The sequence below is a fragment of the Embiotoca jacksoni genome, unplaced genomic scaffold, assembly GCF_022577435.1.
Source record: "Embiotoca jacksoni isolate LCO1_2020_lvr unplaced genomic scaffold, fEmbJac1.0.p SCAF_25, whole genome shotgun sequence".
Taxonomy (NCBI): Eukaryota; Metazoa; Chordata; class Actinopteri; family Embiotocidae; genus Embiotoca; species Embiotoca jacksoni.
The window spans coordinates 484,314-509,671 of NW_027185376.1; the positions used below are offsets into that span (position 1 = coordinate 484,314).

At 40.8% G+C, this 25,358-nt stretch overlaps 3 protein-coding genes across 4 annotated transcripts in view; all 3 read left to right on the forward strand.

Moving 5' to 3' along the window:
* The first annotated feature begins 126 nt into the window (after positions 1 to 126).
* Positions 127 to 6,609, forward strand: cry-dash (cryptochrome DASH). Its single transcript, XM_069159438.1, has 14 exons — positions 127 to 414; positions 1,030 to 1,202; positions 2,309 to 2,402; positions 2,507 to 2,637; positions 2,805 to 2,953; positions 3,393 to 3,481; positions 3,572 to 3,645; positions 3,759 to 3,848; positions 4,110 to 4,189; positions 4,295 to 4,354; positions 4,470 to 4,627; positions 4,823 to 4,942; positions 5,124 to 5,300; positions 6,304 to 6,609. The coding sequence occupies exons 1-14, from the start codon at positions 352 to 354 to the stop codon at positions 6,409 to 6,411; spliced, it is 1,566 nt and encodes a 521-aa protein (XP_069015539.1). The 5' UTR covers positions 127 to 351; the 3' UTR covers positions 6,412 to 6,609.
* An 849-nt stretch (positions 6,610 to 7,458) lies between these two features.
* myd88 (MYD88 innate immune signal transduction adaptor) lies at positions 7,459 to 10,598 on the forward strand. The gene is made up of 5 exons (XM_069159439.1): positions 7,459 to 7,925; positions 8,426 to 8,554; positions 9,186 to 9,363; positions 9,931 to 10,022; positions 10,144 to 10,598. The coding sequence occupies exons 1-5, from the start codon at positions 7,616 to 7,618 to the stop codon at positions 10,296 to 10,298; spliced, it is 864 nt and encodes a 287-aa protein (XP_069015540.1). The 5' UTR covers positions 7,459 to 7,615; the 3' UTR covers positions 10,299 to 10,598.
* A 1,186-nt stretch (positions 10,599 to 11,784) lies between these two features.
* Positions 11,785 to 25,358, forward strand: part of oxsr1b (oxidative stress responsive kinase 1b) — a 37,740-nt gene continuing 24,166 nt past the window's right edge. For both annotated transcript variants that reach the window (XM_069159440.1, XM_069159441.1), the window contains exons 1-2: positions 11,785 to 12,000; positions 20,071 to 20,183. In XM_069159440.1, the coding sequence (XP_069015541.1) occupies positions 11,931 to 12,000; positions 20,071 to 20,183 (183 nt within the window). In that variant the 5' untranslated portion in view covers positions 11,785 to 11,930. The remainder of the gene's footprint in view (positions 12,001 to 20,070; positions 20,184 to 25,358) is intronic.

The window sequence follows — 25,358 nt, forward strand, 5'->3', positions numbered from 1 at the left end:
TGGATCTGGACTTGGTGATGGAGAGGGGGGTGGCAGGTTAAGTGCATTTTGGTCATTTTACGAAGGAATGCACCCCCCCCCCCCCCCCCCATTTATAATTAAATGGACACCGGGTGGCGTCTGATAGACGGCAGGTGGATTGAGACGAGTCGTAACTACAGTAGATTTGACAACCAAGGTGTTTAGAAAACCATCTTACGAAAGAGTCCGTTTTGTAACTTCGTGCGACTCGTGTCTGAACACGTGACGTCAGGAGCGCAGAGACCGAGACCGACCGGAGGACACAGCTGTCCAACGCACCGAGGGCTTTTGCTGTTTTATGCAACTATTGCCGCTTAACGAAGCAAAGTAATGTCTACCTCCCGTACAATTATATGTTTGCTGAGAAACGACTTGCGCCTCCACGACAACGAGGTAAGAGAACATGTTACGTGTCGCGTCGACACGACGTCATTGTACATGAGCAGGAACTAAGCTTAACTAAAGTAAAAGTATCTGGTTGACTTTGTCAGTTTAAGGTTTTGCCTTTGCTTTGTTCACGGCAAAAAAATTTCATGCACATTATCATCTCCAATTGTACCATCGAGCTGCGGTTGTTACGGTCGACAGACAGCAACGATATTACTTCCTACGCCGACCCTTCAGAATAAAAGCCTATCCAAAGTCAGATAATCACAAAACTGAAATCCCTCTTAAAAATAACAGAATATATGTCAAAAATATTCTTTCTGGTCTGTTTGTTTAATCCCACGTTGTAACCGTATGTCTAATATAACGTAGGATTTACAAAGAAGACGACAATAAAGCGGTTGTTCAACATTTCCGGTTACACTTTTCAAAATAAAACCCGGAGCAGAGGAATATGTTTTTGCTCATGAAAGTACCTGAAACATGAAATTGAATGAGAAATGATTTGTTTGAAACAAAACCTGTATTGATCAAAGAATGAAACATGCCGTTTGACGTGTTTTCTGCCACTTTGTCTCGGGATATTCAGGACGACCTTGACATGTTATTCTTGACCTGCAGCTTTTCCACTGGGCTCAAAGAAATGCTGAGCACATAGTTCCACTGTACTGCTTCGACCCCAGACATTATGTGGGCACTTACAACTACAACCAACCAAAGACGGGACCTTTCCGTCTGCGCTTCCTCCTGCAGAGTGTCAGAGACCTCAGAAACACACTGCTCAACAAGGGCAGGTAATTCAGTTGTCATTCACTGACTGATCTTTCTCTATTTTACATTTGTGTGTCATTTATTTCTTTTATTTACTGTACAGTGTAGATTTATTTTTATTTTTTTTCAATAGTCCACCTGAGTCTTTGTTATAGCCTTGGAAGACCCACTACGTATGGGACTGCTCCTGTTGTGCGGTAACAGAGCGTAGCACCATGATGTGCACGGAGCTGAGGGAAGCTTTAATCCTCGCGAGTAAGCGTTAAATTATGTCTTCATCAAAAACAGCACCAGAGTTACACATGCTTTTGTGAGCTGGTTGTATGGGTGCATTTGAGATCTTTTCATGGACATGAGCAGAGAGCGCTCATTACATTTTCTATCAAACTCTTGTCAATCGGCAACGGAGACCTTTTGAAATGCTTTAGATGGAGAAATGAAATGCACCATGAAATCATCCCAAAGGGTCAGACTGTCGACACCAGGTTCCCCACGGTGACGTTCCACGGTGATTTTAAAACGCACAAGTTTCTCTCCTTCAACAACACAATCATCGCTCCCCACCGCCCCCGACCTACCAGGTTTGGCTTCCTGCGACCTCTCTCTGTTCTCCCCCAAAATTTGAAACAAAATCTGATGTGCGCGCTCTGCCTCATATTTGAGGCCCATCGTGAATTTGCAAATGCCCACGTAGCAGTGGTAACAAAGACGTGCGTAACTCGGGCGCCGATGTCGATCATGCGACGCAACTTGGAGCACTTACTCATGAATACGATGGCTTCCCCCTGCTCCGCGCACATCACGGCGTAACTTGCTGATCACGCACAGCATCGACTTTTGTTTTGTAGTTCATTAACTTTTGCATTCATGTTATCGTTGCACATACCCTTGGTGCAAAGCTTATCCTCGGCTTTTTAGGATTGAAGTGATGTGCCTGTAACAGGATCAGGACACACCTGGGCTAACAGGCTGCACACTCTGTTCCATCACTTTTTCCGGGCTTCTAGCCCTCTACCCAGGATGCAGCTTGCCTGGCATGGTGTACGCTGTCTGTGTGTGTCTCTGTATTTATCTTTCTTTGTGTGTGTGTGTGTGTGTGTGTGTGTGTGTGCGCGTGTGTGTGTGACAGCAATCTCGTAGTGAGGCGGGGTAAGCCAGAGGAGATAGTTGCTGACCTCATCAAGCAACTGGGCTCTGTCTGCAGTGTGGCTTTTCACGAAGAGGTGGTTCTATTTACTCTTTCTCTTATTAAGAGTCAATAATCACAACTTTATTACACAGCCTGGTGATTTGGACATAGTTTTACCTTCATGTGTTGACGCTGCAGGTTGCTTCAGAAGAGCTGAATGTGGAGAAAAAGGTGAAGGAAGTCTGTGCACAGATGAAGGTCAAAGTTCACACCTGCTGGGGCTCTACGCTGTACCACAGAGATGATCTTCCTTTCCACCACATAGCCAGGTGAGAGGCGTCCAATTTCTGCTCAACGTGCTTTTTTTTTTATTATGGAATTTGCTTGAAAGGCAACACACAGAGGAAGTTGTATTTGTATGAAAGACATGCTGCATGTTAAAAAAAAAAAAAAAAGTGCTAGGAAGGCCTTGTAACATTTCCTCCTGTTTTGTTAGGCTTCCTGATGTGTACACTCAGTTCAGGAAGGCAATGGAGACCCAGAGCAGGGTGAGGCCTGTGTTCCCAACTCCCGAGAAGCTCAATCCTCTTCCACCGGGGCTGGAGGAAGGAGCCGTTCCTACAGCAGAGGACCTGCAACAGACAGGTGAATCATCCTCATCTCTTATCAGCTCACTGTGAAGTTAAGCTCACATCGGCTTTTCCTTTGTGTCTTTGTGTTCTGTTTGAATTTGCAGAGATGACCATACTAAGCCTCCAATTTGTGCCACCCAGTCACATTTATTTGATGTGCTTATTAAATTGTCTTTGCGTTAATGTCTTTACATGCTGCTGGCAAGAAGGAATCCCAAATTGCTCATTTTATGCAGTGACTCTATAAAGTAAATCCACACCTGCTGTTTTCAGAATTGAATAGGCAAACTGCTGAGCACAGATTTCGTCATTATCAGCAAGCAAGCAAACAAACTGGCTTGATTTCTCTGCGTATGAATAAGCTTTTATGATTCTACGTGTACTTAATGTACATCAGAGAATGTTTAGTGTATATGAAGCAGTCTGATGCTCCTGTTGTTTTATTCTTCCAGAACCTGTGACTGATCCTCGCTCAGCCTTCCCCTGTAGTGGCGGGGAAAGTCACGCTCTCGCCAGACTTAAACACTATTTCTGGGACACTGTGAGTACAGAATTACTTGCTGCGAAACTAATCCTGTAGTGCTTTATTATTTTGTTTGTCAGTGTAATAGATATATTGTCTGCTTTGTAGGATGCAGTCGCAACTTACAAAGAGACCCGTAACGGCTTGATCGGGGTGGATTATTCCACTAAATTTGCACCTTGGTGAGTATTATTGTTTCATTTTCTCCACCTCATGAGGCTTAGTGGAGTTTAAAGTTCTACGCAAGTAATTCCTGTAATTATATCTCTAATGGTGCGGCGTTGGCGTTCCGCAGGCTGGCGATGGGTTGCATTTCACCCAGATATATTTATCATCAGATCAAGCAGTATGAGATGGAGCGGACAGCCAATCAGAGCACATACTGGTGAGTAGACATACTGGCTGTTACTATTTAGAGACATACTAAACAATAAATATGCAATGGTTGTGCCATATTGTTAAGATGTGTACAACATCTGTTCTGGTACGCTGTCTGTTGTTGGAAATATAAAAAGTTGTAGTTGTCAATGTGTATGTGTACTTAGGGAAAAATCACAATTTTTAGTGGCAATAAAATGTACTCTGTCACTGGCCACTATCAAGTCACATATAATACAAATCTATCTTCTTTTCTTCTCTCCTACAGGGTCATTTTTGAACTTTTGTGGAGGGACTACTTCAAGTTTGTGGGTGTCAAGTATGGAAACAGGATGTTTCAGGTCGAAGGTAAAATTAGTTTTCAATCTATTGTTTTTATTATTTGTAGTAGTATTTATTATTATTTATTTTTTACAGTAAATTAATATAAAATTTGTGGTGATTTCAACCCAGGCCTTCAAGACAAATCGGTGCCATGGAAAAAGGACATGAAGCTGTTTAATGCCTGGAAAAGTTTGTACAAATTTATTCTAAAATATTTAATTTTTTTTTTAAATCCGTCTGTGTCTTTAGGAGATGCATTGAAATAGTTTGTAGCTGAATGCATGTGTAACGTTTGTACTTAAAGAGGGATGCACAGGAGTGCCCTTTGTTGACGCCAACATGAGAGAGCTGGCGATGACGGGCTTCATGTCCAACAGGGGGCGACAAAACGTTGCGAGCTTCCTCACAAAGGATCTGGGCCTTGATTGGAGGATGGGAGCTGAGTGGTTTGAGTACCTTCTGGTGAGTAGTGTAGGCCAGATTATAATTACTTATTGATTATTTAATGACTTAATTACTTACTTAATTTTTTAATAAATTATGTCATTATTGAGATGTCGTGGAATAGCAGTTTTGAAGCAGTTCAGTCCTTTTATTTTTCCTTTTCAGATGTTAATACTCACACATGCCTCATGATTTAATTTTTTACCTCCATAGATTGACCACGACGTCTGCAGCAACTATGGCAACTGGCTGTACAGCGCTGGTATAGGAAATGACCCCAGAGAGAACAGGAAGTTCAACATGATCAAACAAGGCCTCGACTATGACAATAACGTACGTTTTGGAAGTTTGAACTGTTTCACTTCCCTTTGAAATTTAAGTCCACACACAGAATGTCAGAGTCCCACTTTGTGATGGTTTTGCTGTCATATAATAATGAATAAACCAGTACAAGTGTGAAGAAATCAGCTTTCACTCGATGATTTATTGTTTCTTCCTGGTTTGTCTCCTTCAGGGTGACTATGTGCGGCGGTGGGTTCCAGAGTTGCAGACGATCGGAGGAGCTGACGTCCACGCACCGTGGACCCTGAGCACCGCCGCGCTGTCACATGCTCATGTGTCCCTTGGTGAGACATACCCTGCCCCCATAGTCATGGCATCTGAGTGGAGCAGACACATTAACAAGAAACCGGTGGGTGTTTGAGAAAAGGGAAGTGGGTAGTGGTTTTACATAATTCTGCCATGACGTTTTATTTAATTTTTGTACCCATTGTGGTACATTTATTCAACTGCTGTATGTAAGTAAAACAATTTAAGGGGTTTGTACTTTACTTGAGTATTTCCATTTTATTTTGCTTTATACGTCTACCCTTCTACAGTCCAAAGGGAGATATTTGACCACACTGCCTTTATTTACCTTTTCAGTTACTTTTCCATTTAAGGTTTTACCTTACCTCTTTATCTTGTATTTTTATACTTTTACAAAAGTTATAAAAATGCAATTATTATTTAATATTAATATGCTTGTTACCCTGGTCTGGCGGTAGCCCCTCGTCATATTGTAAGCCTTTCCATCTGAAAAACACTTTTTAGATGGTTTAATTTTTTTTGAAGCCTGAATAGGCCAACGTATCTAATATGTTTAACAAAAAACTTAAAGATTAGCGATAACTCCAATTATTATTTAAATATAAAATTGTGTCACAGGGCAGTGAGAATATTCTGTGACATCATTTTATATTAACATACTTGGAATTGTATTCTCAGATTCACCCATCAGTTGTATCTTGACCCTTTTGAAGAGGGTTCAAAGCTGAAGTCAGAAATGGCTGGTCTAAACCTTGTATGTATAAATAAGCATGAAGAAGATTTAAAAAAAAAAAAATCCATCTCCACCAACTAATACTTCATATTAAAAAAATATGTCAATCCCATAAACCTTTTTTCTGTGGAACAAATACTCTCGATACTTGAAGTAAATTTTACTGATGATACTGTCCTATAGGATTTTGAATGCAGGACTTTTACTTGTACTGCAGTGTTTTTAATTGCTGTATTTCTACATTTGCTTAAGTAAAGGCCTTAATACTTCTTCATTTCACGATGGTTTAAACTGTATGTGAAAAAGGGGCATTTAAATAGCAATGTCGCCTCGCTGTCTTCTTTAAAATCATCACAAACATTTATATTTTCAGAGCGGGACTGGCCCTTCACCAAGAGGAAAGAAAGGCCCATCTCACACTCCCAAACAGCACCAGGACAGAGGCATTGACTTCTATTTCTCCAGAAGCAAAAACCTGTGATGCGGCTCAAACACCAAACATGTGGATGAACCACAAATGCTCCTGTGATTTTAAACTCGGATTGCTTCTGTTAAATCTGTGATGCACACTGAGGTGCTGACTGGGGGAGGTTGTCTAATTAGGATTTATAGAAATGCATGTTCCCCTTCTAACAAACCGTTAATCTGTTCTGTGGAAAATAAAACTCCTCTCTATGTTTCCTGTTATGCCGCAGAAACAGTCAAAGCACCAGATCAGTTATAATGATTGTATTCTCATGGTTTTTGCGGAGTTTTCTTTGTCGTTACTTTGTATTATTATTCAAGCTTTGCTTATTTATGGTGGTTACAAATGTAAAAGAAAAGCTAAATGGGACAGTTTTGTTGTTCAACTAAAACGTTATTTGTATTGCACCATCTCATACAAAAGCAGTTCAAAAATGATTTACATTAAAAAAAAAATTGTATTATTATTAACGGAAACAACCATATAAGTACACATACAAACAAACATACACACTGTACAAATATGGTGTTTGTTCATTTAAGAAGATGTTCGACTGAAAAGGAAGGTATTTGGTTTGGTTTAGGTCTTTAGCAAAATTCTTACATTCTTCAGGTGCATACATACTAAAAGAAATCTCAGCAGACTTTGAAAAAGTATAGACTTTTACTTAAGTAGGACTTGTAATTTTACATGGCTGTACTGCTTTTACTTGAGTGAATAAGGATCTGACTTTTTCCAGCTCAGCCCAAGAAAAGCGGTAGCCAGTGAAGATTCAGGACAGGAGTTTTATTTTTTTAATTTTTTTTTTTACAGTTTTATCTACTGCAGTAAATTCAGTTATGAATGCAAGCAAGAAAAGGGAATAGAAACGCTTCAGCACACATTCTGCCCACATCTGTATTGTTCATTGCATACTCTTATTAATCAGTTCAAGGGATCAGTTTCCCTTCAGTTTACCAGAGTAATAATGCCAGTGGACAACATGTACAATAGATTCAGTAGTTTCAAGAGGCAAACAACCCATCTCCTCCCACGTGTGACGCAGAGAGTCACGCAAGTCTATTTGACATCACTTCCTTGTTCTGGAGTCAGGTACGCTGTGGACGCCTGAAGCAGCGGGTTTAACTAGCTTTGACCACGTCTGTCGTTACGATGTTTGGGTTTTACCTCTTTTAATTACAGCCAGTAGTGCCGCAGAGGGATCCGGAACTTTTCCAAAATGGCTTGCGCCGACCTAAAGGTTGACGTGGAGACGATTCCACTCATCGCGCTGAACGTGACTGTGAGGAAGAAGCTGGGTCTTTACTTGAACCCCAGACACACCGTGGCCGCGGACTGGACGGCTGTTGCAGAGGCCATGGGCTTCACTTACCTGCAGATAAAGAACTATGAAGTGACAACAAGCCCCACCAAAATGGTTCTGGAGGAATGGCAGGCTCGGACCGCTGATGCAACGGTGGGAAAGCTGCTGTCAATCCTCGCGAAGCTGGAGAGAGACGACATAGTGGAAGATCTGCGTCCTTTCATAGGTGCGTTGCTGCCAGAAGAAATTACACTTTAATCTCCCTTTGAAAATGCATTGTCGTCCGTAAACGTAACCAATAATTTATGATTTCGAGTTTAAGCTTGTCTGCATCGCACTTCCTGCCGCTGTACGTCAGGAAATGATCCACACGCCTGAATTCTTTTATTGCAAACATGTCAGAAAAGTTTTAAGAAATACTATTTGCCCCGTATGAAGTAAATGTTCATGTACTAATAAACTAAAATAATGTATTTGTACAATAGTAAGTACTTATATCAATAAAGTAGCCTGCACTAAATCACATTTCTGTAAAATGTTATATATTAAATATATTTCTATTTATTATTTCTGTATAGGCTACAATACGTTTTTGGCATAATATATGCAAATAATGCACTTAAGATAATTTTGTGCACTTTCCTGGTACATCTTCCCTAACTTACTGAATGTATTTGTGTGTATTTCACTTTGTGTTGTTGACAAAAATATACATTTTGCTACCAGATGAGGATGTCAGGAAGTACTGTGAGAATCTGAAGAAGAAAGCTGAGCCCCCACTTCAGGTTCCTGAGGTTGACAGCTGTCTGCCTCGCACCCCAGAGAAGTTTCTCACCAGGGAGGACAATCCAGAAGGTCAGGAATTGTATAAACAGATACTCTTAAACTTGCACTATAAGTAGGCCTGCTTAAACTTTTGACACTGATCAATTGTTACCTGGTGTTATCCCTTTTATGTATAAATGCATGTTAGATAAAAGTAGTAAAAATGGAAAGCATTAGTAATAGAATGACTTTTCTAGGCGATGAACAGTCAATAGTATTCTGTAACAATTCTCATTCTGCCTTTTGTTTTTGCTCGGAATACGCCTCCTAAATTGTACAGTTTAGCTGCTCTGGTCAAATATGAATTATGAACCTTGTAATGCACTTATAAGAGCCAGTGTGTTTGTTCAAGTCAAACCAGACATGGTCGCAGCGTTCATTTCTGTGGTAAGATACAGCACAGGAAAAGCTCCAACTTGTCTCTTAATCTGATAGTTTGTCTTGATCTCTAATCGCACATCTGCACCACTTCCCTGCACAGTCTCGTGGTTAGGAAGTGCTTTACTCTAGAATATATTTCACTTATGTGAAATACTAAGTTTTTTTTTTTAATGCACATTTATTGCGTGTGCGTGTTGTTGTCTTGGGTTGTGAAATATTTTGCAATACCAGCCGAGTAGAGATGAATAAAGTTGTGTTATGAAATGTAATCCGACTACAGGTCCCCCAGAGATGTTTGATGCCTTCATCTGCTACTGCCAAAGGGACTTTGAGTTTGTCCATGAAATGATCCAGGAGCTGGAACAGACAGACTACAGGCTGAAACTGTGTGTGTTCGACAGAGACGTCCTGCCGGGCTCCTGCGTGTGGACCATCACGAGTGAACTCATTGAGAAGAGGTGGGATCTGTACACATGCTAACCATGTCGTGGGTCTGTTCTGTTGATTTGCCTCTTTACTCTTCATTTTAACTAGAAAAATTGACAAAGCAAGCACTGACTCATGGAGCCAGGTGTGATGGTGAAATTCCAACCAGATCATTACGAAAAACAGGGCAGCCCAAGCAAATATATATTTATTTTTTTTTGCAATATCACAGATTGCAACTAGGACAACCGTCAAAAATGGGTTAAGTATCCGGCCTGCTGCTTAGTAACAGTCAGGAAAATATATGATTCTAGTTGAGGCTCTTTTAATGATCGATGAGGACAAAAAAAAAAAAAAAAAGTCAAAATGGAAAGTTCGCAGATACAAAAGAAATTAAATTTACAGTGCCAATCGAAAACTAAACTTGACTATGAACGGTTTCATTTTGGATTCACATATAGAAAGTCACCTGAGAAAGAAAGAAAGAAATCACAATTTGCCATGAGCTGTATCATTGTCCCCTTTCTTAAAATCTCCCTATTTTCTGGCTTTCACATTAATTCAAATGTCTCTACCATGCTGAATGGGAATCTGTGCAGGTGTAAGAGGATGGTGGTGGTGATTTCTGATGAATACCTCGACAGTGATGCCTGTGACTTTCAGACCAAGTTTGCTCTCAGCCTATGTCCTGGTAAAGTCGATTTTTGTTATGTTGAGCAGCTCTATCTTCCTGTTTCTGACATATGTGCTTGTGTGTGTGTTTGTGTGTGTATGTATGTATGTAACTTCCCGTTCATTTTTATTTTTTTCAGGAGCTCGAAACAAACGGCTCATTCCAGTGATCTACAAGTCGATGACAAAGCCGTTCCCCAGCATCCTACGCTTCCTCACCATATGCGACTACACTCGGCCTTGCACACAGGCCTGGTTCTGGATACGGCTTGCCAAAGCTCTCTCACTGCCTTAATCGTGGGCCAGGCAGTAAAAGATGTTTTAAAGTGCCTTTTTCATTCCACCAAATGCTGGAATATGGCCAAATATTACAGGTTCATGTATGTCTTTTTTCTTATGATCCTGCTGGCACCAGAACCCATCCATGATTTTACAATTTTTATGTGGTATATATTTTAATGCTTCCATTTGTATTTCCTTTTAAGACAACATATATTTCTGTATATTATCACTTTAAAACTCAAGCTGCACTAGAATAATTGACATTAGAAAAGTTCTCTAGACATTATTATGTTAATAAAAATGTCAAGACTAACAGGTTGTGCCTGACTCTATTTTTAATTTATGTGTGTTATATTGGTGTGGAGGATCTGTTTCTATTCAAGGCAGTGAGTTCTAAACACTCTGTAAAAGCTCAAGGTTTTTTTTTTTTGCGCTGGCAACTTCCTCTTATGAGTCAAATCGCTAGATGAGATTGAAGCTGAAGAGGAAGGGATATTGCAGCTGATACTTTCACATGTTCAGTTTTTCTGGCAGCTCCCACCTGCCTCTTTCTCTTAATTTCCCACTGTGGTGTCTTTACATTTGATTTTGTATTTTTAACATATGTTTTTATGGAGCAGTTTCATGAAAAGTGCATTTACTCTAACTTGAACAAATTTGTATTAACAATATTTCATTAAAAATGAACGGTGTATAGTTTTCATGGGCAATATATATATTTTTTTAATTTAAAAAGCATGTTTTGTCGTGAAAGCGCAACATATCTTGCAGTTCACCCACATGTGCCGTGATTGTGTAAGTCCTGCATGTTACAAACGGCACCACCAGAGGTCTCACTAATGTAATGCTGGAAGAAGAGCTATGGCCGAGTGCAGTTTACAGAAAACGTGTGAGCGTCCAATCACAGTTCAGCGTACGTGTGATTGTCCAATCAGAGGACAAGATGTTCCTGGAGAAACGCCTCTTTCACAGAGAGTGGGTCTGAGTGATGCCCTGATTTTAGCCTGTCAGGTAGCGCTTTCTTAGCTGTTAGAGAACAACGCACACTGTATCTGTCAAATTATTCTAAATTGGGAAGGAGTAAGACTGCGTTGTGTTAATCTGAGCATAAAAGATCTGGGTTGTGTGCAGAAGAGAAGAATCTACGCCTGCGAGGTTTCCTCCGGGGCAAAAAAAAAAAGGCGTGAGACCCACAAGCACGCCATTAAATGTGTGGCGGAAATCCTGGGCTTGATTCTGCTTGTTTTACAGATTTATAAGTAAAACGTAAAGGATGGAGGCGTAATTATGTATAAAACAGATAGCCAAAAGTTCTCTGTAGGTCATATTTAGAATAGGCGTAGCTGCTTAGCACAGCTACAGCTCGGTCCAATCGGCCACCAACCCGATCGCTCAGCGCGGCCCACGCGGTACACTCAATATGGCCGCCAGGAAGGGCCGCATTTGCTCAGCAGGAATGCGGTAGGCGGGGCTGCTACGCTGGTGTCAAACTTTGGGAATGACAGGAGTGCTGCAGGATTCGCAAAGAAGGGGAAGTGTCGCCCTTGTTGGTCCTCTTTGGATTACTTTGACTTCTTTTTCCGCGCAGTCTTTGGAGTGACCGCCTCTCTACAGATAGTACGCGCCTCGTCAGATTTCCTCAGCCATGTCGGAGGACCTGAGCTCCCAACCCTGGTCCATCAACAAAGATGATTACGAGCTACACGAGGTGATAGGTATGTGGTCTTCTGCTTTGTTAGCTCAACGTATGTGTTAACCGACAGTTTGTGGATTTCTACCGTTAGCTCACTAAAAGATGGCGAACCGAAGCTGTTATCTTTCAAGTCTATAATTTTTTTTTTTTTTTAAAACCGAGCAGGAGGCATCCTCTTTTCTCCTGAGCTGGGTTGAGTTAGTCGCGTTTGGGTAGCTTGGCAATCCCAGCCGGGCGGTGTTGTGACTTGGAAGTGGGATGCTTCCATTGAGAGCGGTCACCCCGTCCGTCGGGGCTACGCCGACATTGTAAACGAGCGTCGTACCGTTACTGTCTAGTCAGGCTCTGACTATTTGCTGGAAGAAAAAAATAAAATAAATAAATAAATAACTGCTTTCATCGATGAGCCGGTCTTTCAACGTGAAAAAGCTTGCTTGATACTTTCCTGAGAGAAGTCCAGTTAGAGGGCGTATCATTTTTGAGCCCGTGTCTGTCGTCCAGACCCGGTCTGCACAATATTGTTCAAACAGAAAAGGCATTACAAATAGCACATTTTCAAAGTTATCTTTTTTTTAATGTTTTTTTTATTTGGGGGCAGACACTGCATTGCAAAGACTAAACCAAAGTATCAGCCCATAGACTGAAACTTGTACCGTGACTGTCTGCGTTCACGCCCATCTCTCGTTTAAATGCACTGGACATCCTTGTAAAGGACCTTCATCAGACCTTTTTACCTATATATATATATATATATTTTTTTTTTTTTGGAGGGCAATTTACTGCCTGACTCAATCCAGTTATGCCAGAGCTCTTATGAGAGGATTAATCTGTATTATGGGGCTTCTAACCTCCAGAAATCTCGAAAAAATAATTTAACAATCTGTTGGATGAGATCATCAATGATGCTTTGTGCAGCCTGGTCTGCTGTTTGTCTAATGGTACGCTACAAACTGTTTACATTTCTCTGTCAAACCTTCCAGTGTGACAAGGAGGCATATTTGCACCTTTTGCTGTGCGGTGTCAAAGCTCGCTTCGGCCTCGAGGATGCCTCGCAGGTCGGCTCGTCTGAGGATCGACAGCCTTTTCACTTGTGAAGCTCTGAAAATGTCCCACCACCCCACAAATAAGCTGACCCGTCCTCCTACCTGTGGCTGACTTTGTTGAGGAGGGAGAACGAGAATACAGGGGGGGGGGGGGGGGGGGGCGTGCAACATATATAAGTAAAGTATTGTTCTCTCAAATGACTTGGTTTGTGCCTCTGGTTTGCTTTACCCGAGCAGTGCGAGCTTCCTCTACTGGGAATCTGTGTGTTTATAGAGGGTCCATTTTGCAGGCCTTAAATCAGTCTTTTTGTATATTTTTAAAAGCGCCTGAACGCATTTCTACATTTCCCTTCAGTTTCTTGGAATCTGTGAAAAGGAGCACGGCACACGATTACACCCTGCAATTTAGCATGAATACAGAAGTAAAGCCCCCCCCCTGGTATAGAAACCTGTTCTGTGACAATTTTGCATACACCAAGGTTTGAAACTAGTGAGACTATTTTAGGCTGGAACAGCAGAATGCTTGCTTTCCTCGGGTTTAGGGCGAAGGATCCCGATTATCAAGTTGGCTTATAGAAAATGAATTGTGCAGTTAGCCCAGTTTCTTCCGCTCGTTTTTCTAAATCACCCGAAGTTGATTTAGAAGTTGTGTTCCCTGAATCTGAAGGAGCTGGTTCATCTTGTATATCATCTGAATTAGCACAACCGTCTGTGTGAGGCTCTGTCCTCGAGCTCCCTGTGAACACACATTAAACAAGAAAACTGCTCCTGTTTCCACATCTGCTTCTGCTCAGAATAAACCTCTCCAGCAGTCCGGTGGAGCTTTCTCTCTCCGTCTTAAAAGTTGAATTTAAGGTAGATGAGATGCTTCAATTTCCTCTTTTTGAGCCAGTTACCAGAACGGTGATTGGTTAAAAAGGCAAACTTTTCTTTTTTTTTTATATCCTGTGTGTTGTTCAGTTGATAATGAAATTAAGTATTGGAACACTTCCTTATCCTACATGTAGACGGGGCATCATCCAGCCTTGCCTTCAGTGTTACCTAAGGTCACACATTATTGTCAAATAACCTGCTGGTTATTTTCTTGATTCATTATTTTTTTTTATGTAAAATGTAATTATTATTTTTTTTTTTTTTTTTTTTACAGAAATCAAATCTGAAGTTTATGGCATCAAACCACTTATTTGGTCCAATCAACACATCAAAACCTGTAGATACTCAGTTAATCACTTAAATCAGAGCAAAGCGGAAGATTTGCACAGTTACAAAGCTGAAAACAGGAAGTATTTGACCTATTTTCTTTAAAAAAAAAAATAAATACCTTAAGTATTAACTGTTGATGGACTAATCCATAAACGGGCCGATTGTTTCAACTCTTCTTGCAGCATTTAATACCGGAACAGGTTAGTAGAGCTGTATTGCTACTGCAGATAAGAACAAGCCCGGCTCCCAGACCTAAACCCACCTCTGCTCCCTGCTTTAACAGAAACTGAGTAGATACTGTACAAACTGTTTCATTCCCGGGAGATGCTACCTACAGCTCTCCTGCTCAGTTGGAAGACTGGTTTATTGAGGATGGCTCTGCATGCCCAGCACATCCTATTGTTTTGGTAACTTCCCCAGGGAAAGAGGGCTTGTTATTACATGGTTCACACCCACTCTGTTCACCTCACTCAGCATTGGGTCATACTGGACGGAGCCTATAGGAAAATAGCGCAGCTCTTTCTCCGGTCTTGGATCATACTTTGGATCCTTGGCGTTGGCAAATCTGGACTGGAAACTTTCTTGCTCCCACTGTTTGTATCCACCGGCAACCATGTTTCCTCCCAGTGTTTCTCTCTGTCCTTCAGATGGTTTTTAGAAAACATCATCACAACAACAAGCGGCAGACATTCCAACTTGGTTTCCAATAAGTTTTTTTAGACTATTGCATCCCGGCCCGTCGAGGGATTCGCACTAAGAATCAGTGGGTGCTGCTGGTGTGGTTGATAGTCAGGTGTGACATTTCTCATTGCACCTTTAAGTAACGTGCGGAATGTCAACCAGGTATGCAGAGGAAACGTAATGAAAGACAACTGACGTCAGGCGCTAAACTGGCCCGGTGAGGGCAGGAAAGGCAAACCGAGAGCTGCGGCCACACTGCTGGTCGTAGCTCATGAAGGAGGACATTGAGACAGGCCTCGCATAGTGACCCGCTCCAGTAAAAAGCTAATTCAAGACCAAGCTAATCTGATAAGATATTACTCTGGGTTCACTGCACTTTTTTGTAGTTTAAAATAATGAACCAGAACAGTGAAGGCTGTGTCTCAGGCCCTTGTTTAATTTGTGTCATCTTTTCATTCAGCAAATGTTGGCTCATAATGTGAGGTATCATTTTATTTTTTTGTATTTTTTTTTTAGACCAAGTCACATGAGTAAACAGTCCACAGGGAAACCAATGCTTAAAAACGAATAACAATAGCTGAAGGCACATCTGGCCTATAGAACACACAGTACCCAAATCCAAACAATACATAGATACTGGCAACAACAAGAAGCCATAAAAACATCACAGACTGCAAATTAAAAGAGTTAAATTGCCTGTTGGTATTTTGACGGTCTTTGAGCTGCTTTATTCATTTTAATTATTTGTAATGCATTGTCTTTGTCTGTGTCCTAAGCCCATTATTCTGCTTACTATTCCTTTGTGGTTTTGTGCCGTTTGCTTTTGTAATAGACTTCGTGGAAAAGCAGCAGAATACGGGGAATGCAAACATCCCACACTGAGAGGGTCGACTCCCAAAAGAGCAAACATGTTAGCTTTCGGGTTAAGCCCTCACGAGAGTGTTTAGGCTTACGTAAATGGTGAAGTCCATTGTGAAGCGAGATCTCCAGTCTTTTATGTCCCATTCACACATTGCCAGGTTTTTAGTATAATGCTCACAATGGTTCTCATGCCAGACTTGATTTGTTTTGAGGAAACATGCTTACAGAAAACACTGGCTGCTTTTTTTTTTTTTTTTTTTTAACAAAGATCATGATTGTTTTGTCAATGTTTCTCCTGCAGAAATGATCGAGTTGTTTCACACCAACTTTTTCTGCACCTTTACTTCTAGACCTGTAACTGGTTGTTGCGCTAAATGTGAGAACAAATGACAAATGTAACATTTGAACACTAATTTGAAACTTCAATTTAGTTCATTTCAGACAGTGAGTAAATGGAGGCGTTACTACTTGTGAAACTTTTACAGATCAGTACTAGTTTTTGACTAATAGTGGGGATAATTAAAGATAATAAGTCATGGAAACAAAGAAGAATTATCTAAACAATATCTGCCTCGAATTTCTTATTTCTTTTACACGGTTTCTTTTGATGTTTTGGGGTATTTTTGGCTTTTCTTCTGACACAAAAGGAAGAAAGGAACAGCTGCATAAACTTGGATGGAAGTCAGCGAACCCAAAAGTGCGCAGCTGCATTGTCTTCATTTGGTTTTGCCCTAATGAGGTAACTTAATATCAACATTTAATTTAGTCAGCCGCTTCCAAAACAAGCAACGTCTTGTTGTCGTACATCCGCAAGTAGAAAATATCGACGCAAGTACTTGGAAGTATTTATTGTAATTTGTGCGGTTTGACAGTGAATTTAGTTGACTCATTCGTTTATTAATTCATTTACAATAAAAAGAGGAAGAAGAACTTCTGCTTTATATGCAGCCTTAATGTCGTGCCAGACTGCTCAGCAGATTAGATGCTGGCCTGAGTTCTTCAAAGCCCTGGCAGTGCTGCAGTGCTTGCCTTTGTTAGTATGGCTCTTTTGTGTGCTTCCTCTCATTCAGATGGAGAGGTTGGTGATGTTTTGTCTGTGAGAACGTCGGTGATCAGATGTTTTAGTGACTTATGTCTCCCATTTATAATCCATCATGATAACGTGTAAATTCTTGCTCAGAAAATACATTCCCGCTACTTTGGTTAAAAAAAATTAGTATTATCGTGTAATTACTTGGTATACAGCTTTGGTTTGGACCTTAAAGGCCTGGTATTGAATAGTCCTGTAATTGGATACAAATAGGAGAGAAGTGACCTCTTTGAATAACCGTGTGCTAAGATTGGAAGTAGCATATCAAAGAGCATCAGGTCTATATTAACTCAAGGTCCCAAATGCATGCACACATGTGCAAACACACGTGCAAACACACATGTGCATCCTTTCCAGCGTGACCAGCCACCCCTAACGACTGGCTGTTTGTTTGTGTGGAGGAATTTACACTCTGTTTACAGGGAAAACTGTCCGTCTGTGGTTCTGCCAGGCGCTGAGCTCTCCGTCACTGGCCAGTCTCCAGAGATTTGTTTGGTATATTGGTGGTGGTGGTGGTGGGGATCCATGATTACTTGGTTGCTGGAGAGTTGAGCGAGGCTGGGTACTCATTATCAGAGGTGACCAGTAAATAGAGGGCGCTCACCCACTAGAAACTAGTTTTTCCCCATACCGTGTATTCAGGATGATAAAGAAAAAAATACTTAACTGTCTGTCAATTACAAAACATTCCTCGGAAATGGCAATTTAATTGAATTATTTGAGTGAGGAAAAAACTTGTTTTTAATCTCAGTCTGTTATGTTAAATCGATTTTTGCTATTTTTGCTCATTTTCTTTCATATAGCCTGAAGTAATAATTCCGTTGAATCTAAACATTTGGATAAAAACTGGTCACGTCTTTAGGGACAGCTTTACTTTTTCATTAAATTCAGGGAACTGTTTCCCCCCCCCCCCCCCCCTTTTTAATATACCCTTTTTAAAAAAAAACTAAAAAAAACTCCATACACTCACTGAAAACTCCTAACAATGAGCACTTTGTTGATATTTGGACATAGCTTCGACGAGGGCACGAGAGGTTAGGAAAAGCATACTGGAGCGGCTGGACCAATTCACCGCTCACTCTCTTACTCACCAAAGGCTGTTGGCAGAGGAGAATGTGCTCCCATTGCTCAGAGTCACATATACACCAGAGATCTGGGGGAAACAGCCTTGTGTGTGCGTGCGTTCATAAGAGCAAAGAGGGGGCAGTGAAATGACCTCACACGATGCAGGAACAACAGGCGTAGCTCTCCTCGAGAGGATTTTTACAAGCTTTTACTCCAACTATGACATGTTAGTCAAAATAAAGATCAGCCCACTCTCGTAGGATTTACTGGAAGTTTTAATTAGATTGTAATCAACGTTTTGCTTGCTTGTACATCAAAGTAGTAGTTAACAATTTGCATAGATTTTGCCCTGTTGCTATGATCCATCGCTGCACTGATCTGCAAAGTCTTAAAGCATGGAACAATATGCTGATTTCAAGTTTCCAGGTCTCAAAAAGTTCATAAAATGCACAAATATATACTTACTGAACAGCGAGTGTTGAGAGCTAATGCATGATATTTGATTGCATTACAGTCTATAGTTTTTCTGTATTGTTGTTTATGTTTCGTCTTTAAAAAAAAAAAAAATTATTCCTATTTTTGAATCCAGTCTTGTGGCGTAATCTGTAAAAAAGTAAACTCCACTTTGCATTTCACTACACAAACTGTATTACTAGAGTTTTCGAATCCTTGAATCTTCCTTGTTTTAGAGCTACTGTCATGTGGGGATGCTGGAAAAAAATTGATACAGCATAATGTCACAATATTGCCATAATTTGTTTAGGCAATATTGTATCGACACACCAATGCCAGGTATTGATATTTTTATTATATAAATAATACATTTGTTGGGTGCCTTTAACATGTATGGCATGTTTTTTCTGAAAGTGTTGGTCAGTCTGTGTACTTGACATTCCCATGTTGCTGCAATAGAAATGATTGAAGTGAGAAGAGAAGACGAAAAACGTAATCTTTATCAAATAAAGCAATGTTGACAAAGTTTTCCTTTGGGACAGAAGTTGGAGTTGAAAAAAGGTACTGAGTCACAATATATGTTATCGCTGTATTTAGCATATCGCGAAATGTTTCAAATCGCTATGATATCATATTGTCATTTAAATATCGTGACGACACTGTGTTTTGGACCTCCAGTGATTCCCACCCCAACTGTCATGCAGATTGTGGTGTCTGCAGCTGAGAGGAATAACTGCCACTTTTCAGTGACCTGTGAATAAAATGCCAACAGTATAAATAAAATAAAATAAAATAAAAAAAAAAAAAAAAAAAAAACTTATAAACAGCATTAGGACTTGTTCTTATCCGACACGAGCCTGCTACTGAAGCCTCCCGGGGATGTGCTTGATTTAGCAGAGTCACCGGCCGCGATCAGGCCTGCTTCATTAGGTAGGATTTGGGAAATCCGATTCATAATTGATGAACGCTCAGTTAAGCTGTACAAAGAGAAATCGGATGAGCTGTCAGAGCAGAACTCGGTTTAACCTTCTTGAACTCGGGAGGATTTTGAGGTGATGGATTAAAGTTCATTATCATACAGTAGCCATCAATTCTAGATCTAGATAGGGTTGTAGGGATGGGGCATAGAAATGAAAAGGCACCTGGACAGCCCAAATATAACCTGAAATCAATGTGCAGTACATGTGTCAGAGTTGAGGTGCACAACAGCACAGATGCTCTTGTATTGATTAATATTACTTTGAAGGATAAATCTGATTATCAACTGAGGTGGAAGGCAACCTTTTGACTTAACTGACCTACGGTTCAACCCTCACCTGTTGTCGTGATCTCTGGGTAGTGACAGAAAGAATGAGATCACAAATACAAGCAGGCAGAATGAGTTTCCTCCGTAGGGTGGTCTGACTCACCTTTTTAGAGACAAGGGAAGGAGTTCAGACATCCGGAGGGAGCTCAATGTCGTGTCGCTGCTCCTTCGCATGAAAAGGAGACAGTTGAGTTGGTTTGGATATTTGATTAGGATGCCCCCCGGGCACCTTTTGTCGGAGGTTTACAGGGCACATCCAACTTGTAGGAAACACCGTATTCCACACTAAACCCACACACTGCCTTGTTGTCATCGCGACCCAACTCTAGAGGTAGTAGAAAATGGATGACTAATGAAGGTGATAATATGTTGTTGTCCTGTCTGTTTCAGGCAGTGGGGCCACCGCAGTGGTTCAAGCGGCCTACTGTTTACCACGCAAGGAGAAGGTGGCCATCAAACGCATCAACCTCGAGAAGTGCCAGACGAGTATGGACGAGCTCCTGGTAAGACACAATACTGCGAAGTAAAGGCGTATTGGATTAAAGACGTCAGTGACCTTGTTACTTCACATCAACAAGATGTCATTTAAGGCTTTGTCTCTGTGGTCTGCGCATGTGGACGGAGTTACTTCCACCTCTGCTTTTCATTACCCGTTTTCTCCGAACCCTCCTCCAATCATCCCTGTCACTTCAAACACTATTCTGCTTGTTCTCTGAAGGAGGACGCCACTTACTGCCAGGAAACTATTAGGCCACCGTGGGATATCTTTCCGAAGGCTGTATTGTGTCTTTATACCCTCAATACAATGTTGCGCTGCTGCCCCGGCCATTTACTTTATGACGTGTGGCTTTCAATTTAGCTCAAGAGGTGGAAGGTTTATATCGAGTTCCTTCACAGAAATGATCAGCTGCTCCATCGTGGATCTTGTTCTGGCTTTGCTGATGAAAAGGAGTTTGTCACATGGATCTGTCAAAGCATCATGGGTTACTTTTGAACAGGAACAAGGTTCACTCAACAGTTTTGTCTTCAAAACAGGTCTTTTTGATAGCTGAGGAAATATGTCACATTACTTGGCTTGGACACAATCTAGGAACTAAATTGATGTATTTTTCCATCCAAAAGTCTGTGAAAGTAACCTGTGGGAAATAAATATTGTGTAAGCCTATATGTGTGCATGGAGGATCACGACTAGAGATTACTGGCAGGTTGCTCACTACTCATTGGCAATACAAAACCGAGAAGGAGCCCTTCCCCACCCCCAAATTCTGGAGGATGAATCAGGGGAATGTAGCTCCCGGATTCTCGGAGCAGGCGGTCACATGGAATACAGCTAGATCGGATTTCCTGCCTATGGTCGTGTCCCCCCCTCCCAAACCCCCCATCCCCCAATTCTACAGCCTGCTGGGTGCCCGGTTAAATGTCGAGGAAGCATTAAATTGAACCCAGATTGTCTCTCTGAAACAGCAGCTTTCAAGTAGGATGCGACAGGTTTTAAAGGAGCCTGCATGTCTTCAACCACAAATGAGGAATTCTTGATGTCAGAAAAGCAATAATTTGTCAGCTCCCAGTGTCTCCATTTGCAGTGGTATGCTGTAGTTATTTCAGGCAGAGAAGTCAATGGACAGGTGCTTTCGATTGACTTAGACTGGAACAGACGATTAGGAGGCGGCTGGAATCACTCCTTGCAACAATTTTTCCAGCTTTTGGTTATTTACTTAAACTCGTGAGGAAAATGTTATCAATACTTCAGATAAAATGTGACTAGCTGTTTTTGTCTTCAAAAGATGTTCAAATACTTCCAACTCACAGTGATACAAGACAGACATTGAGAGTGCAGAGGTAAAAATAGATGTGTGTTACTCAGGAAGTCTGAATCGCAGACAATCGTGTACTAGAAGGCATCAAGATCACACTCTAGAACATTTTGCTGTAATTTGCAGACTGGCAGCTTCTTTATTTCTTGGAAGGTATTCGTGTGTATGTGTGCGTGCTGCAGTGTGATTGAGTCACTGTGTGAGGCTCTGAGTAACTGATAGTGACGCAACATTGCTTCTATAGTGGCTTCTCTGTGTGTCTGCCATCAGTGTGATTCTGTGGCACCAGTTTGTGACCCAGCACTGTATTCAGTTTGGGACAATAGGTCGTTTATTTTTTTTGCTCAGTTTCAAGGTCCTCGGACACGCCAAATACTGAATAGATCAGAACTAATATAGGAAAATACAATTGGCACGGACCGGTCTATTTCCTGTAAAAATCTTTACTTATTTGATTGACTAAACTGAATGAAAGGATTTAGTGTTCATCACTGTACATTTTTAGGCTCATCACAAGATGGGATTTCAGTTCTTTTTTTTTTATGAAATTAGTCAGCATCACTCATGTCACAGTGACATTTAAAAGAGTCTTGTTTCCCCGTTTTACTCACGTAATAGCTACAAAAAAATTATTCTGGGATGGCATGCAATATCAGTGCAATATCAGCGAAAAGCTACTGACTGTGTGATTTCAATTATGGACAGAAAGACAGTTTTATTAGATAGGAATGAAGTGGCAGTCTGAGGCTGATATTGATCTGAATTTTCGGTCCACTCTGCCTGCTGGTCCTCCACAAATAAAGACGGAGTTAAGCCATATTTTGACTTTAGGGAAGTTAACTTATCATATCAAAGGTTTACACTTAAAAGTAAGAGAACGTATTTAAACCTTGTATTGTTTAATGGGTATATATTATATATATATTATGGATTAAATATTAACAGTTTAGGAACATATCATTTAACTCTGCTGCTTCTCACAGTGGTTAATTTGGTGTTAAATGGAGTTAATTCAATAATGTATTAACAATACAAAGGTAGAATAATACAAATTGACTGTAAAGTTTGTATCAGTCTTTTTATTCTCATCCCTTCTGATCGATGATAAAGTTCCAGTCTGTGCAAAAACAGTGTCAAGGGAGAAATATATGATGCTAATGGTATGCAGCGTATTAATATAACACAGATGGTCATTATCTCTATTTATTTGACAATAATGGCCAACACATGTTATTAAAACACTTCTTCTGATGTCCCCAATGACTTGTTTATCAAATCCAAAATGTAATCGGGGAATAGTGAAACCGTTGGTGGAGCAGATGGCTTTGTGGCAGCGAGGTGTGTCTGCTGTGGTTCGCAGGTTAGATTCACTGAATAAACCTGCTCCGAACTGCTGTGTGTTTGTATGAGGTCATCGCAACACCTTCAAAGAAAAAGTGATTTACTTTTCTTTTCTTTTTTTTTTTTTTACCATTTGAAGCTGAATAAATCAGTCTACAAAAAGTCTAGCAAATCCATTTTAGATATTCACCAAACATCTGGTGGTCAGTTTCAAATCTTGTTTTTCAAAATATAACACCTGTGGTTGACTTTTAGAAAATTCAATGTGCTGTCGTTCAATCAGGAGCTGTACATGCATGACGTACCTTTTAATATGTTCAGAAATGTTTTTATTTTTTCCTGTCATCTGATATATCTAAAATATTTCCAGAGAGGAAAAATGTCATCACAAATCAAAGGTTACAGCATTCGAAGCAGTTGGAACGGTTTACGAGTGATGAGAACATTTCCAGGACCGTTGCGGCGGCATAGGTTTACAGTGACCTAATCCTCACAACAAAGAGTCCCTCTCATTCTCGCATTGTCTGCTGGAAAAGATGGGGAAAACCTGCCAACTGCCAGAGCACGATATCCTCTGTTATCCCATTGTTTTTTTTTTTCTGGGGTTACCCTGGCCCACAAAGCTGCGGTGACCTGCCTCTTCAGTGGGCTGAGAACCGCGAGGGAGGGGGGAGGGGGTCTTCCTCTGAAGCCAGTTTGCAGCCAACAGGCTATATCATTATTATTCTCTTTGTCGTATCCAGAGACAGACAACCCACATCACTCGCTACTTGTTATTCCACTGCTTGATGATCAACAAGAGGTTAAGCTCAGAAGCAGACTGGTTTGTGGGCTCACCTGTTGGCCAACAGATTGTTGCAGGTCAATCTGCAAGAATGCAACGTTTTACTCTGAAGATTTCGGAGACTCTCCTTGTTTGTTGATTGACACTCCTCAGTGCTGTTGCCTCCTACAGGCCTGTGTGCATTTAAACATGTCTGCACCTGCCCTGGTCCAATGACTCCGTTTCATGCACAGTCTGTATCCACCCTTATTATGAGTCCGTTCATGTTTGTTATCCAACTTTCGTCAAATGCCATCTAAACACATCGGCTGAAGTCCTCAGGCTCCAGAAGTGATGACTGTGCAGCAGACCCTTGCTGCTGCTAATGCACATTGTGTAAACTAAGCATTTATGCTGATGGCCTATCTGACTTTGATTGCTTAGTTCCAAGCATCTATTGATTGATGAATTTAACAGAAGTCTTTAGCTGCTTGAGTGTTAAGGTTTCTTTTTGGACCTCGTGCCTCGTGGTGCACCTGTCATGTCCAAAAAAAAATTAAATAGCTGTATTAAATATCCCTCTGAAATTTGGGAAAGTGTGGTCACTTAAGTTAAAATCCACAATCAGTTTCGAAGGTTGACAATGATTGCACCTCTAGGACTTTGGACATGTTCAGTATAGCTTTGCTCAAAGGCGGGGACAAGTTGGGAAAGACTCATTTAGCTCCATCTACAATGATAAAACCTATAAAGGGGCGACATGTATACACAACCTTGTACATTAAACTACTTCCTTGACACATAAAGATTAAGTTGTCGTCAAAGTTTTCTTGTGCCTGTGCGTGTAATAAGAAATCATTTATTTCCTCACATTGTTCCTTTTAAATATAAAAAAAAATCTTGACATTAAATGGTTCTATTGCAAGAGATAATCTGAATCTGTGTAGTAACATTTAATGTCATCCAGTAGTGGTGCAGAGCAGGAATGTCCTTCATGTTTAGACAACAGCTGCTACACTGCAGTCACTAATGTAATGTAATTTCTGGTTAATCTGCCAGATTAAAATAATCAGGAAATATTAAAAAAAAGAAAAAGTATTGTTTCAGAGCCCAATGTGATGTCTTCAGATTGATTGTTTTGTCCAACCAGCTGTCCAAAATCCAAACATATTCAGTATACTCTGGTAGTTCAGTTTAACAAAACAGCAAATTCTCACACTTGAAGAGTTAAAAACTCCATGTATTGAGTAATTTTGCTTAAAAACTTTTTAAAGGCAATAGTTTTCTACCAATTAGCTATTGTAATTGTTTTATCTTAATCTGAGCATTTGGATTGTATTATACCGTTTTGTGTAGCAAAAAATGACGAAATATCAGTTAGAGCTTTTATTGATAACCGAACAACTTAATGACAGTATTATTCCTCAGTTACGTCTTCAGCAGTAAATCTTTTGTGATTGCAACAAGTACAAATGTGGTTTATGAGAAGGATGTCATCGTGGATCTGGTGCCATAGGTTCAATCATTCGTCCAAATTCCAAACCTCGGTGGATCAGCGGTCCCACCTCACGAAGTCAGCTCCATTTTCTTTCAGTCAGGAAGCTTGTCTATCCTCAACTGAGTTTGGGTCGGGTGCTGAAGTGATGGATTAGACCTCTGTGCCAGCATTACCTCAGCTCCCCTGCTTTCCAAGCGCACACGCACACGCACACGCACACACACACACACACACACACACACACACACACACACACACACAC

Coding starts and splice junctions, on each gene's coding strand:
- cry-dash (XM_069159438.1), top strand. CDS start 352: ATGTCTACCTCCCGTACAATTATATGTTTGCTGAGAAACGACTTGCGC. Junction 3,482..3,571: donor AACACTATTTCTGGGACACT/GTGAGTACAGAA, acceptor TCTGCTTTGTAG/GATGCAGTCGCAACTTACAA. Junction 4,190..4,294: donor CAGGATGTTTCAGGTCGAAG/GTAAAATTAGTT, acceptor ATTTCAACCCAG/GCCTTCAAGACAAATCGGTG.
- myd88 (XM_069159439.1), top strand. CDS start 7,616: ATGGCTTGCGCCGACCTAAAGGTTGACGTGGAGACGATTCCACTCATC. Junction 7,926..8,425: donor AGATCTGCGTCCTTTCATAG/GTGCGTTGCTGC, acceptor TTTTGCTACCAG/ATGAGGATGTCAGGAAGTAC. Junction 8,555..9,185: donor CAGGGAGGACAATCCAGAAG/GTCAGGAATTGT, acceptor ATCCGACTACAG/GTCCCCCAGAGATGTTTGAT.